General features: G+C 34.9%; 2 protein-coding genes across 3 annotated transcripts; one reads left to right on the plus strand and one right to left on the minus strand.

Moving 5' to 3' along the window:
* Positions 1–2,214: 2,214 nt before the first annotated feature.
* LOC127810607 (peptidyl-prolyl cis-trans isomerase FKBP16-3, chloroplastic) lies at positions 2,215–12,143 on the plus strand. Of its 2 annotated transcripts, XM_052350169.1 has the most exons (8): positions 2,373–3,147; positions 3,425–3,710; positions 6,462–6,532; positions 8,139–8,222; positions 9,610–9,659; positions 10,283–10,331; positions 10,989–11,063; positions 11,680–12,143. In XM_052350169.1, the coding sequence occupies exons 2-8, from the start codon at positions 3,578–3,580 to the stop codon at positions 11,797–11,799; spliced, it is 582 nt and encodes a 193-aa protein (XP_052206129.1). In that variant the 5' UTR covers positions 2,373–3,147; positions 3,425–3,577; the 3' UTR covers positions 11,800–12,143. The 2 variants fall into 2 exon arrangements, with proteins under 2 accessions (XP_052206128.1, XP_052206129.1); XM_052350168.1 differs by lacking the exons at positions 2,373–3,147; positions 6,462–6,532 and adding an exon at positions 2,215–2,357 and having other exon boundaries at positions 3,425–3,705; positions 11,680–12,140.
* Positions 12,144–12,945: 802 nt separating this feature from the next.
* Positions 12,946–13,694, minus strand: LOC127810182 (uncharacterized). The gene has a single exon (XM_052349504.1). It carries the CDS (start codon positions 13,630–13,632, stop codon positions 13,114–13,116), a length of 519 nt encoding a protein of 172 aa, XP_052205464.1. The 5' UTR covers positions 13,633–13,694; the 3' UTR covers positions 12,946–13,113.
* Positions 13,695–13,903: the final 209 nt, after the last annotated feature.

The raw sequence follows: 13,903 nt of genomic DNA on the forward strand, positions 1-13,903 counted from the left end.
TACCTTGAAAGTCCTTCAAAACTTTCATTATAGAGTACTTTATGCTAATAGTGTCTTTCATAAAATGTACTTTTAAGTTGATAATTATAAAATTATGTGTTTGGTCAAAGAAAAACTAATAATATATATTATGCTTTAAATCTATGTTGGATGAATAAATTTATCTATTATATATAATTATATTTCATAAATTTTTATATTTTTAAATATAAACATATAATCATATCTATATTCCCATCGATGATAGGATTGTTTGTTAGTGATTACACCTGTGGTGATTGATCATGAGTAAGGGAAAGTAAGATAGAGAGATAGATAAACAAACACAACTAAAAAGGAGGGGGAAATGAGAGAGATTGATTAAATGTAACAACAATGAGTTTTTCTAGTAATTCAATTTAGTGGCTAGTGGAATCCATCACTCATGGAACTAGAGGTTCTAACTAGAACCTATTGACATAATAGGTTCTAGATTGTTGGAACTCATTGTAGATTTAGAACGTTAAAAGAGAGAAAGACATGAAAAGAGGGACGAAGATATGATTGACGACCAACCATTATTTTGTCTTCTTTCTTTGATTAATCTTTTTCTTGCTCCATCTTTTTTCTTTCACTATTGTTGCTGCTACTTTTTTTTCTTCATCTACATATTGGTGGTAGATTGCGAGATGTTAGAGATGAACACGTAAAAAAGGAGAAATGAGATCAGAAGAAAGAGATTTGGGGTTAGAGATATTTTGGACATGGTTGGAAATTTTTAAATTATTTGAGGGTAAAAAAGCCTTTTACTAGGTCAAAAATTAGTTTTAAAGCTTTAGAAATCAAAAGCTAATCTCTTATAGGTTTTTCAAACCATTGGTTCTGTAAGTGTAAAGTTGAGCAACAATTTAGCTCTTGTTTTTTTTTTATGTTTTCAAGTCGTTTTTAATTTTTAATTTTTTAAAATAATAAAAATATATTTATTTTTATAAACAAAACTCAAAACAACAAAAAGTCAGTTTTGTTTGTTTTCATCACAAACATGTTCAAAATTTTTAAAACGCAAAAAACGTTACAAACAAAAAAAATATATTTTCAATAATTTCAAAACAAATATTCAAAATACAAAATTAAAAACTAAAAATTGAAACACAAAGAGAACAACCCTTTTAACTTTTTTTAAAATCAACTTTCCAAACAAAGGCTAAAGTTTAAAATGTTCAAGGAGTGTTATTGCTAATTCAGGGAGTGTCATACCTAATTTTAAAATGTTAAAATGATTGATTGAGTAATTTTTAAAATGTAGAAAACTTTGAGTAAAGAGCTAAAGTTTAGAAAATGTCAAGTCAATTTATTGATAATCCGCTCAATGATGGTATCTACGGTATGGATGGCTAATGGGGAGGAAATGTGTAAGAGATTTCTCTACCTATTTTCGTACTTATATTTCTATTTTTGTCCTCATTTTTATACTTATACTTTTAGGTGGTTTTAATTAACCTTCGATTTTATACTCCTAACACAATGAATATTCGTATATCAAATATATTTCATTCTAACATATTTATATTTATAGTTTAAATAACTTTACAATAATTTGAGAACAAAAAAATAAATATTAATGCAATAAAAAAGTTAAAAAATAATGACTATAATATTCAGATTTATTATGTTGTCTATATCGGACAATATTATGTTATTGATGCAGGCTTGTAAGGAAGATTGTGTGTGGGCCCCACCACACCACCTTCTTAATTTGTCCTCGTTGAATAAATATTATATTGCTCGACGCAGATAACATAACAAAATTATTATAATATTTTACATTATTTCAATATATTAAGTAAAAAAATATTATATTACTTTGTTAATGGTAAGGTGAGAGGCAAGAGAAACTATAACTAAGTTAAGTTTTAAGTTTTTTTTAAGAGTATGTTTAATTTATTTTTTAATATATAAATTATGTATAATTAGTATATATATATATATATAGATATATATGACCATATCATATCAAAATAGTGAATGGGCATGGACCATATTTCTTCCATCCCCCATATAAAGATACCCATATAAAGAGACTATTTTAAGTTCCTTACCCATATCTCATATCCTCTCTCATAAATATTTTTTAATAGGTAATTTTTTTTCATTAAGATAAAATTTTAACAAATTGCCCACAAAATTTGTTGCCAATATCATCCCTAATAGCTTGTAATGACATGTGAAGGTAGGGGGACCGTTTGGGTATTTTGAGTCGATTACACACACACATACATGTGCACGCACTGCAGCTGATTTCGTTATCCAAAATCCAAAACAACGTACCAACGGGAAGACAACAATGGCTTCTTCATCTCTACTGCTTCCACTTGTTGGTAAATTACTATAATCAATCATTTCAATTCTCTTTTTCGTTTTCTTTCTTTGCTTTCTTATGTTAATTCTCAAATTTCTGAATGAAAATTCTGTTGCCTGTTTCTTTCTTTCTTTTCATCTTTTGCTCGGAATTTTCAACACACCATGTATTCTGCATTTGGGAGACATCAAACGCTTTGCAAACTATGTCAGTCTTTACGTTTCAAGGATTGGCATTTGCATGGGCTCCATTCAACAAAAATTGAAAAATTAGGAGCCATGGAATCAGATTCTCGCCATTACAATTGATACATTTCCGGGCAAGTTTACGGAGAGGTTACGGTTGAAGATTGATTCAGAGCAGCATAGTTGTAGGGTTTAGCATTCAAATTGATGCCTGGGGTGCTACTTCCTTGAAGCGGCTTCTGAAAAACTAAAGGAAAATGATATTTGTGCAGAGGCTTAGCCCGAATTTGTGGTGTCCCACACAGTAAAATTATAATTTTACCCTTCTTTTGCATTTAAGTCAGTACAAATATCAGTGTTCTAAGCTTCAACCAGCATTCTCAGGCTACGTAGTCTGAACCTTTACTACTTGTGCAACAATTGAAACTAAAGCAGAAGGGAGAATATAATTTTACCCTTCTTTTGCATTTAAGTCAGTACAAATATCAGTGTTCTAAGCTTCAACCAGCATTCTCAGGCTACGTAGTCTGAACCTTTACTACTTGTGCAACAATTGAAACTAAAGCAGAAGGGAGAATCTGGGAGATTCAACTAGCAAGACATATGATGTGCGCTAGGATGAGGGTACGTAAACAAAGCCAAAAAGTGGTTCACGCCAACTAGGCTTTTCACTCTTACAAACCAGGATTTTACATTCCATCAAGCAAATGGCTTGACATCTTGTCAAACTTTATAAGAATTTCAGTTCAATCTTCTTTTGGAACCAGTTTTATGTTGTGCTTACTTATTCAAAAACAACCCATAATAGGCCCTGCTAGTAGCTATTAGAATGAATTCAAAATATACTATGATTTTTATTGTCAAACTATATATATCTTTTTTATGATATGTTCTTTCCTAGGTTCAACATTTTCTAAATGTTTTGCAACCAACAACCATATCCTTTGTGGAAACAAAATCGGGGCTATTGTACCTCAATGCAGAGGTTCGGAACCTAAAGCGAGAGCTCCAAAGATTCCCAAATATGCAGACTTGACCTTCATCAAGCGCAGGGATGCGATTGGGTTGGGATTCGGTGTTTCTAGCCTCTTCATTAATTTGTTTGATGCTGAAGGAGCTGGATTGCCTCCAGAAGAAAAGCCAAGACTATGTGATGATACTTGTGAGAAAGAGCTTGAAAATGTATGGTGAGATTACATAGCTCCCTTATCTTTAGCATTTATCATGTTCTTCTTACAGTTCCTTTATCACATCCCTATAAAAGTATGGTGAGCTTGAAAATATATATTTGTTGGATCCCTCCCAAATTTGAGTTGGTTAGGTCATGCCTTTGCTTCTGCTTTATGGTCCTTTGTAAATCATTATCTTGAACTCTTTGAAGGTATCAATACTTGGGATCAAACTTTAATATCTAATGCCAATCATAATGTGGAGAAAATTTGAATTTTCCGAGTGCTGTTTCCAATACTGGCTCAGGACAATCCTTAATAAAAGCAACTTGAATTTGGCCTAAGATTCATGCAAATGAGGTACATACTCATGCCAAAGATTTTCAAGTATGTAAGTACTCACCCTTTTTCTTTTTGGGACATGCACTTGACGCATGAATGCAAGTACTTGCCCCCTTTTTTTTTTTTGTTAATTCTACTTTTGTTCTTACTGACATTCAATGCTGATTCATAATTTATTAAAACCTGATCAATAGTTATAGAGCTCAGTGCAAAACTTGCACTTACTGCAAACAAATGAACTTAACACATAAAAGTGGCCTGAAAATAATATAGTCGAAATGACCTTTTCAGGAAATATAAATGATGAAAGAATTCCATTTGATTATCTTGAATGTAGATAAATTGATTAAGTAATTTGCTTCCATAACTAGGGAGCATTAATCATATTGTTCCTAATGTAATTTGAGAAAGATTGATATTTAGTTTATTATCTCCCTTCCTAGTTCTACCACCCAAGAGAACCTGAACTGTTAGATCTCCACGTTCTATTTCTTTCATCCCTTTGATCTTTTTTTTTTTTTTTGTGAAATTATTGAATTTTTCATACACTACTACATGAAATCTAAATTATCTCTGCAATACATATCATGTTTTGGGCTAACCGATTCTTTGATAATGCACTGAATTAGCTTGATTTGTGACTTTCAACTAAAAAAATCAAGGGCTTTCCATTTACAATACAACTATGTGCAGACAGGGCCGCACAACAGCAAAGCGAATATGCCTACAATGGTGATACACTGCTTTCTGGCAAAATGCACAAAACAGGATGAACAAAAATGACAAAGGATCTACATGTGCTATTTCATAGTTACTGTTAGAGGAGAAGACAGGAAAGAATCCAAGAATTTAAGGATTAGTATTACTCAGAATCTAGTTTTTTCCCCTTAGATTCTTGCTGAATAATTTTGATTTCATTTATTTTCTTTCCTAGTTTTCTGATTCTGTTATTTTATTTCATACAGAGATTTGTTATCAATCTCCCCCCCCCCCCCTCTACAATGCTATTTTGTCTCTCTTTCATTCCTCTATTTTTTTCTTTCTTCTTTTCTTTTCCTTTCTTTTGGTCTCATGCCAATATGGTATCAGAGTTAGGTTTGCTGATTAAATGCCTTTAGTTTTTAATTTAATGATTTGGGATTTGGGCTCGAAGGAAATGTTGCTTCTGGGCTGGAGTTAGTTAGGTGGAGGCTGGTGAGTTTCAGTTCTCCAAGGAGCTGGTTTAATGGATCACTGAAGCCTCTGGAATGGAGAAGGTTTGGCTTGTTTGAGGTTGGGCTGTGGGTTAAAACATGATTCAGGTCAAACTAATTGATTGGGATCTATGTTTTTTGGATACTGTAGGGTTATTTTTTGGTCTTATTTACCAACTCACTGACCACCTAAGCCTACTTTAACCAAAAACAATCAAGGGAACTTTCTTCATTCATCACCATATCCTAGGGCTTTATTGGAGTTGAAGGGATACATGATATTCAGTTCCCTTAAGGAGCTGAAGGGATACATAATTCCCTTCCGCTCCTTAAGCTCTAGCATATATTCCTAGTCTTCTGCCAGTTGGCAAACATACTTAAGGGGTTATGGAAAATGACTTTGATATTTTGTTATTTATTTTTTATGGAGGTCATCATTTCTTTCTTATATGATGGGGACATATTTCCATAAAAGATGCTTCTTTGGATCACAAGGGATGACTTCATCTTGACCCAGCACTTCAAAGAAGTACCTTACTCACTAAAATTCTTAGCTCAGCTCAAGAGAATTGATGAGGATCACCAAGTGCAATTTCATACATACTATTGCAGGAAAAGGGAAAGAATTCAAGATTTTAAGGAATATTATATTCAGAACACATTATTAATTTACTTTCAGAGTTTAGTTGTCTAATAATTTTGATTCCTTTCATTTTCTTTCCTAGTTGAATTAAATTTACTACCGATCTCTTCCTCTCTTTTTTTTCTTCTTCATCGATGTTTTCTTCCTTCTTTGTTATTCTCTTCTCTCTCTCTTTGGATCTATGTGACAGTCCAGTGAGACACTCTTCTCTATCACATGGAGTGTACAATAAGTATTCCATGAGGTATAGTGATTCTTTACTTATTTTCCTTAACCCTCCCCAAACTTGACTATAATGAAATCTTAGCTCTCTAGAAGTTAGTTATTAAATCCGTTACCACTTATATTCTCTATGCTTAGAAGATTCTGTTTCATGTTTACCAAACGATTTTTCAGTGTACTTGAGGGAATAATTCTATTCTAGTTTTTTATTGCTACCATCCCTTTTTTATTGTACTTTCTATTTCTTTGACTAGTTTTACAAAAATATGGAATCAATACTGTGTGATTTTACATTAGTGTTGATAAGGATAATCCTAGTTGGATTTTATTGAGAACCTGTATGAATTGATGGGTTCAATCTACTTCTAGGATCTTCAGCAGCATATTACTTACTCTCTTTTAGACAACTGGCCCTTCATGCCATGCGCTCCAAATTCCAGGTGCCTTTCATGATTGTTTCAGCTTCCTGGTCATATAGCAATTATCAACATGAAGATACTAATCTAAAATTTAAATAAACATTTACTGATCACTATGTATTTATATCTGCACTTAATGGAATGCGATCATTATTCTTAGCACATGTAATGCTCTCTGTGCTAATCACTTCAAATGAGTTCCAGCAACTCTCTGTACTTTTTTGTCCAGGATTGAACTTCAAATATTTGAATCACCCCCAACTTGATAATATATAGAGACTAGTGGAGCATCAAGTATTGATACATCTATTGGTATGCCAAGCGCTTCTTCTTGATTAATTTGAATTCCCACTATGGGTGGTGCATGGGTTAGGATGGCCCATCATGGACCTAGATCAAACTGATCTGTGTTACTTCTAGATTCTTGGACCCAAAATTGCACCAATCTCAAGATAGGATCAAATCAGACCAACAAGAGTTAGTTCAAGTTGGGTCAGCTTGGTTCTTATGCATGCAGGTGGATGCGTTTGAAGCACCACTATTCAACTTAACTACGACCTATTTTGATTTGGAAGAATTTACTGTGCTTATTATGGTACAAAATCTTCAAAAGTATATGTTGAGAATAAAAATAAAAATATAAAAGATAAAGTTAACCCTCTATATACCAACTTAAGCTTTTAGATAAAATGTTTATTTACAAGTCAACACAGTATCAATGCAAGCAAAGGTTATAAGTTCAAACCTCAATGCTAACACAAGATTTAAAATTGTTGCACATGTTTGGATCAGTTATGTGGGCCTGTTGAGAGCAAAAATAATAATATAAAAGATAAAATTAACCCTTTATCTACCAACTTAAGTTTTTAGATAAGAGGTGGTGTCACGACCCAAGGGCACCACTGTAATTAGCAGCATAGGGCATTATTGTAATTAGTAACCTAAGTTGCACATGGGCAGTTGAGTTTACTAACAGAAAGAGAGATAAAGCTACTCAAGGAGGATGGGGATCATTTGAGGATTATACCACTGATCTTTTCCCTCTCTCTATTCTGTTACAATTATCTCTCTCTTTCTCTCTCGCCATTCTTCTTTCTCTTTCTTCCATGACACTGGAAGAGTCCCTTTGTCAGATCCCCGGAACTGACAGGTGGTTAATACTTTAACAGTATATCCTCAACATTCTCAATTTGGAAACGTGTAAACAATGTTTTTGAACAAAATGCTAAACTTTCAAGATTTTAACAATCACAATAAGAAATATATCTAAGATTCGGTCCTGGCTTGGTTTGGTTCCAACCATGCTAACCTAAGAACCTTTCCAATTGATTTTAAGCATTTGAAGCCCAAAACTGATCCAAGACCATTATGGGACAGAATGAAACCATCTTAAGGAGGTCAAAACTAGTTTAGTTCTAGGGTCTTTCAATTCTTTTCTGCACCCCATCTACCATGACAATCTGGCGTATCTTATTAGCATTCGTATGCATAAGTTAGTGCATCATTTTGCAACGCTTTGTAAGAAACGATTCATCAATATACATGTTTCACTTTAAATGATTTGATTCTACCAATTAATCATTTTGATAGATCAGGTAATTACTAAAAAAAAAATTCATTGATGAAGGTACCAATGGTGACTACAGAATCTGGATTGCAGTACAAGGATATTAAAGTTGGTCAAGGCCCGACTCCCCCAGTTGGTTTTCAGGTATGAATAACAGATCTATCTTTTTTTTTTTTTTTTGACAATCAAAGAAAACACAACTCCAATGGTGAATCTCTAGAAAGTTTGTTTGTTAACAAGGGGCTATATCTTGTCCTACAATAAAATTGTAAATGACAGCCATGACCTTGCTCGTTTTAGTTCATGATCATATTTCTAGTCCTTTCTCTATTATCAACTTGTATATGAATTTATTTTATTTTATATTTAGGATTAATTTCCTGATGATGTTGGAATAAATTCCGCAATTCGCTTGAATTTGGTGACTAAATCAATGCAAGTGACACTGACAGAATGTTGCTGTGGCTAATAATTAATTAATGGTCTTGCTAAGTACTAATTGTTCATGCTACATACTTAATGTAGGTAGGAATACTATCCTGCAAGATTTGGTGCAAATTTTTTTGATACATAAGAGTGAGAAATTAGGTTTTATAGTCAGACATCAAAAAGTTTTTTGCCTAAAGGTGTGTATAGAAGGATATAAGATTTAAGGCTTTGGAAAGGAAGTGCAGGAATTTAAGAATGAATGAGATAAGGTTTTATGGGTTATTCAAGGGCAGTTCCATGTTGCTAGAAACTGTACAAATGAATACTTATAAGTGATTGTTTTGGTCTATGTTATCTCTTAGAGATAAATAGTTGAAGGAAAGTAATTTGGGATTTTAAATGAGTTTCAAGCTAAAGAAAAAGGCTAAAAATTTTAATATGGCTGTACGTTCTTTATAGGCATCGCATAATTCTATGAATCAGTCTTGAGGGTTAAAATGCATCACATAATTATAAGAAAGCTTTATCAGTTTCGTAAGACTCACCAATGCATGTGCTGATGGCTTGAAAGAATATGGACTTTTACATACTCTTCAATCCTAATTCTAAACGTTTCCAATCCAAATTTGGAGGCTAAAACTTTGACTTCCAAAACCAGTTGGAAATGAAAAATAATAAGTGGAGTTATGACATGAGACATGGGGTCTCCTTAATTCTTCTCCCCTGCCTGATCTTGAAAGCTTGCATTTATATGTTTAATTTATTCCTAGGTGAAAGATCTATGTGTTGTCAGTTAAGAGAAACTGCATTTTCTTGATTGCGGTGAGCAGCCAACCTATTGAATTAACTTACTAACAATTTTATGCATGTCATGAATGTCTGTTGTTTGAATTACACACTTCCACAGAGCAGAATACTAACAACAGAACAGTTATCATCATCCTCCCTTTCTTGTTTTCTTAAGCAGTATCTATTTAGAACTTAACAAATAGGAGCGGCTATTGTGCTTAGCTTACATCCCTATGCTTATTACTTGAATGAATTATGCTGTTAATTTAGCTCTTCATTCTATTTCTCCCTAAGATGCTATCATTTATTACAGGTAGCTGCAAATTATGTTGCCATGGTTCCATCTGGACAAATATTTGATAGGTAATTATGTCAATTACTCTGTAGTCTACTCTATGTATGGATACATATTTTAATCATATTGGAAATTTTCATAATTATTATGTTTCTCAACATAAAGAGAAGTGACAACTGTTAGTGTTCGTGTAGCTGACCCCACCTAGTGGGAGAATTAAGGCGTTTGGTTACTGTTGTTCTTGTTGTTGTGGTATGCATAGGAATGACAACTGCTGGTGGTTCCTATTTTCTGTCTGCTATATATGTCTTCAAATTGGATGATCTGGACTTAAAATATATGGTTTCCCACAGATATCTGACTGTGTATCAGCAGTTTTGGCCAGTTTAATGATATTAAATTTTCTGATATTCAGTATCACCTTTGCCACCTTCAAGTCTCCAGGAAGTAGAAATGCATTGGTGGTTTATGTGTAATGGGATGGCATCACATGAATAGTGGCTAATGTGTAACAGGAAGAGACCTAATTAGAGTGACATGTTGCACTAATGATTTAAAAGTTGAACTCTTCTGATGGTCCTTACACAAGAACGGTGCTGCAGAGCTGTCATTAGTCTCTAAGTTGATTCAATTAATGCATAATTACGTTGCTTTTGGCTAGACACTGAAGTTATTTTTCATCAATCTACAGTTCACTGGAGAAAGGTCTGCCTTATCTCTTCCGTGTTGGCTCTGGTCAGGTGAGCTAGAAATCTGCCTAGTATACCCACAGTTACTAGAATTTTCTTTTATTATGAGATAAGTACATGCAAGGGATTACATCCAGCTTCTTGGTGGGGGAAGCATATTTACAGAATTCTGTTGCTTATGATCTGCATGAAACTAGTTGCTGGGCTGTAATATTTTCCCATTGGAATCACTGAATAAATCATCGCTAAAATAGACTTTTACTTCTTAGTGATCACAACAACTTGTAATAAAAAATTGGATCATTTTTGTAATTGTACTGCTGTGCAAGGAAGAACATCGGAATTTTTTTCTTCTAACTTCAAATTCATTAAAGTTTATAAACGTCTGGCTGCATGTGAAGTTCATTGATAAAAATATGTATGGAACTTAGAAGTTAAAACACTATTCTTTAAATTCCTTTAGTTCTAAAATAAGTAATGAATTGATCCCATTAGTGTATAATTCTACTAGTAAATGTTTAACATATCCAATCTTGGATTAAGTCTAAAACTTGAAAGAATAATTTGCCAATTCCCTCTGAACAAAAAGAGGTACTTTGCATGATTAGTGAGATTAAGCTACTAAATTTAGCAACATAGGGTATGAACTCTGTAATATGTGTTACCTGACCTTTACTACCACACTGACTAATAAAATGGCAAGAATAGGTGATCAAGGGACTTGATGAAGGGATACTGGGCATGAAAATTGGAGGAAAACGCCGACTCTACATTCCTGGGCCAGTAAGTTATTCACCTAATCTCCACATTTTTGTGTCCCTTGAGTTTATATCATTACTTCACAAAATCAACAATAGAAAATGTTTCCAGGCATTTAAACTAGGGCTCTTAATCACCCTCATAGAGAAAATTAGGGCTCTTACCAGATCATGTTTCCTCCCAAAGTGAGCCTGCAGTTGCTGTCCTCTCTTTTGTTCTTCCCAAATATAAACTATGTATTCCTTGCTCCTTGCCTCGTACAAGTGACTTATTTGAGGGCAAGCCTTGGTAGCGAGTAGCAACATTAAGATTGCTCCTTCAGTCCTTTGTGGCTGGAAGATTGAGTACATGTTCCAGTCGTGAAAACAGCCTCTTTGCAGAGTAAGGCTGGCTACAAAAATGACGTCTCTTTAACATTCGCAAAGTGGGTAGTCTTGGCACTGCTCCTGGCACCTGCCCATTGTTCAAGTGACTTATTTGAGAGAACCATTATGATCTTTCTCTGTACATGCATCCCTTACGTATCTTCTGCTGCAGTTTTAGACTTGCACCCTAATGGAAACAAATCAAACTTGTGATCAATCACACACTTCTAACTTCTGCTTCTTCCTGCTGCCGCCGCATTATTCTTTGATTATAGTTGGCATTCCCAAAAGGGCTTACTTCAGCTCCCGGACGACCAAGAGTGCCTCCCAGCAGCCCAGTTATTTTCGATGTGAGTTTGGAGTACATCCCAGGCCTCGAATCAGATGAAGAATAGCGGATGATACACGCCGTTGCTTGATGAAATGCGCGCCCTCTGTGTCGGTCCTGGGCTCCAATCACAGGAGCTCAGACAGAGAGCCGAAAAGCAAAAACTTGTAATCTATATACATATATATATATATGCACACGCTTCATTAGTTGATTCTTTTGACTTTGTAGAGAAGCAGTACTGTTGCTGCATTCTGTATCTCTCGAGTAAACTCCCTCATCAGTTGCTTGTTCAGTTTGGATCCGTACATGCTTGCTAGTCAAGTTTTGGACCCTTGAGAAATGGAGGAGACTATTTGACAGAATTTTCAAAAAATTATACAAAAGACCCCTTAGCAAATGTTTATTCTATTACTTGGGGGGCCAAAACAGTTTATTCTGTTTGCAACATCTTTTGGAAGGCCAAGAATGGATCACAAAAGGAAGCCCTCCTTCTTTGCTATTATTGTCAAAGGATAATGTTATTGTTATTTAGTCTGATAAATTAGGCCAACTCCTCGAGCTAGCCAGGTGACCTAGTGGTCACTTTTGTCCCTTTCTATATAAGCTGGTGATGGTGTATAAAGATAAACGAAAATAACCAATAAGAAACCATGCAAGCCATATAAAAGTTCATCATCCCTCTCAACATCACTGTGGGAGCAAGTTTGTTCACTACGTGGGAAAGCACAAAACTATACTTATATATATAACCATACAATATAATGCATTGAGGCATGCATCATTCATCAAAGAGAAAAAATTAAATCAAAAAGTCTTTTACACCTTTAAAATTGCCAAAGATGAATGATCCTTGCCACTCATATATTCTATTAATAAGGTAAATAATATAAGTGGTCCCTTAGTTTTATATTTTATAACAAAAATCATTTTTAGGCCTCAATTTATCATGTATAAATTATTAAATTTTTAATTTTGTCCAAAATTATAATTCTGTAAATAGATAAACTAAAAGAGATAAAGAAGCATTGGTTGGTGACGACCATTTTAAAATTTTGTACAAAAATATAAATAATTTCATATATATATATATATATATATATGAAATTTAGAAAAAACACAATTTTGGGAAGAACTTTTTCCTTCAATCATCTCTCCACTCTTTCCACTTTTTCCTCCAATACATAATAGATAGATACATTGACATACATAATTCATAAACCATAAACATTTTTGAAGATATAATAATCGTCTCATTACACATGACCCGACTGCATGGGACGAGTTCTAATACAATTTAACTGAATAATAAAAAACGAGAAAATCATATTCATATACAAGTAACTGAACCGAACCATCTTCAATCAAGAAACCTGCTCAACTATGCAGCCAAACTGAGATAAACGTTAGTCGCAACAGCCAGCGCGTAAATTCCAATCGCCGCCGCAACCAAATCCTTCCCGGACCGACTCACGACTCCGATCCCCGCAATCCCCGCAACGCCGATCGGCACTCGCCGGAGCAACGCCTTCCGCGCGTTGGCCACCACGGCCTCCGTGAAAACCTCCACCGCGAAGGCCCTGAACTCGGCCCGCCCCAGGCTCTCGTCGTCAGACGGTTCCTTGCCTGAGCGGCGGCTCACGACGGCGACGTAGGCGCGGTCGGTCTGGGAGCGAGTCGGAGGGGCGGGGAGCCAGTGGCTGACGAGGGGGTGGGTGCCGTGGAGAGAGCGGTGAAGGCGGTTCGCGGCGGAGTGGAGCTGGTAGGGGCGAACCCCTTGGAAGGCGTGTTGGGTCAGGCTGAGGCAGGCTTCGAACTCCGAGTCACAGGCCGAGTTGAAGTCCGGCGAGTCGGAGAAGCATCTAGAGACTCGCCTCGACGCCGACAAGGACAACCCCATGTCCCCCCCTCTCTCTCTAGGGTTTCTCACCGGTGACGACAAGGGAAGAAAGTTGATATTTTGCAGGAGCAATATATATATATATATATATATCACTTAATTTTATAAAATTACATAAATAGAAATTGACACACACTTTTGTGAAATTAATTAACTATTTTCATATTAATCTATTGGAAAATTTTAAAATGAATTAATTATGTGCACACTCTTGTTTACCCATCCTTGGTTTTGACACCCACCAAATCAAGTCTTCTTCATTTTTGTTGCA

The sequence above is a fragment of the Diospyros lotus genome, chromosome 9 (assembly GCF_014633365.1).
Source record: "Diospyros lotus cultivar Yz01 chromosome 9, ASM1463336v1, whole genome shotgun sequence".
Classification (NCBI taxonomy): Eukaryota; Viridiplantae; Streptophyta; class Magnoliopsida; order Ericales; family Ebenaceae; genus Diospyros; species Diospyros lotus.

Excerpts from the sequence above, each read along its gene's own strand:
- LOC127810607 (XM_052350168.1), top strand. The coding sequence starts at position 2,324 with ATGGCTTCTTCATCTCTACTGCTTCCACTTGTTG. Across the intron at positions 2,358-3,424 it reads TCTACTGCTTCCACTTGTTG|GTTCAACATTTTCTAAATGT; the intron begins GTAAATTACTAT and ends GTTCTTTCCTAG. Across the intron at positions 3,706-8,138 it reads GTGAGAAAGAGCTTGAAAAT|GTACCAATGGTGACTACAGA; the intron begins GTATGGTGAGAT and ends TCATTGATGAAG.
- LOC127810182 (XM_052349504.1), bottom strand. The coding sequence starts at position 13,632 with ATGGGGTTGTCCTTGTCGGCGTCGAGGCGAGTCTCTAGATGCTTCTCC.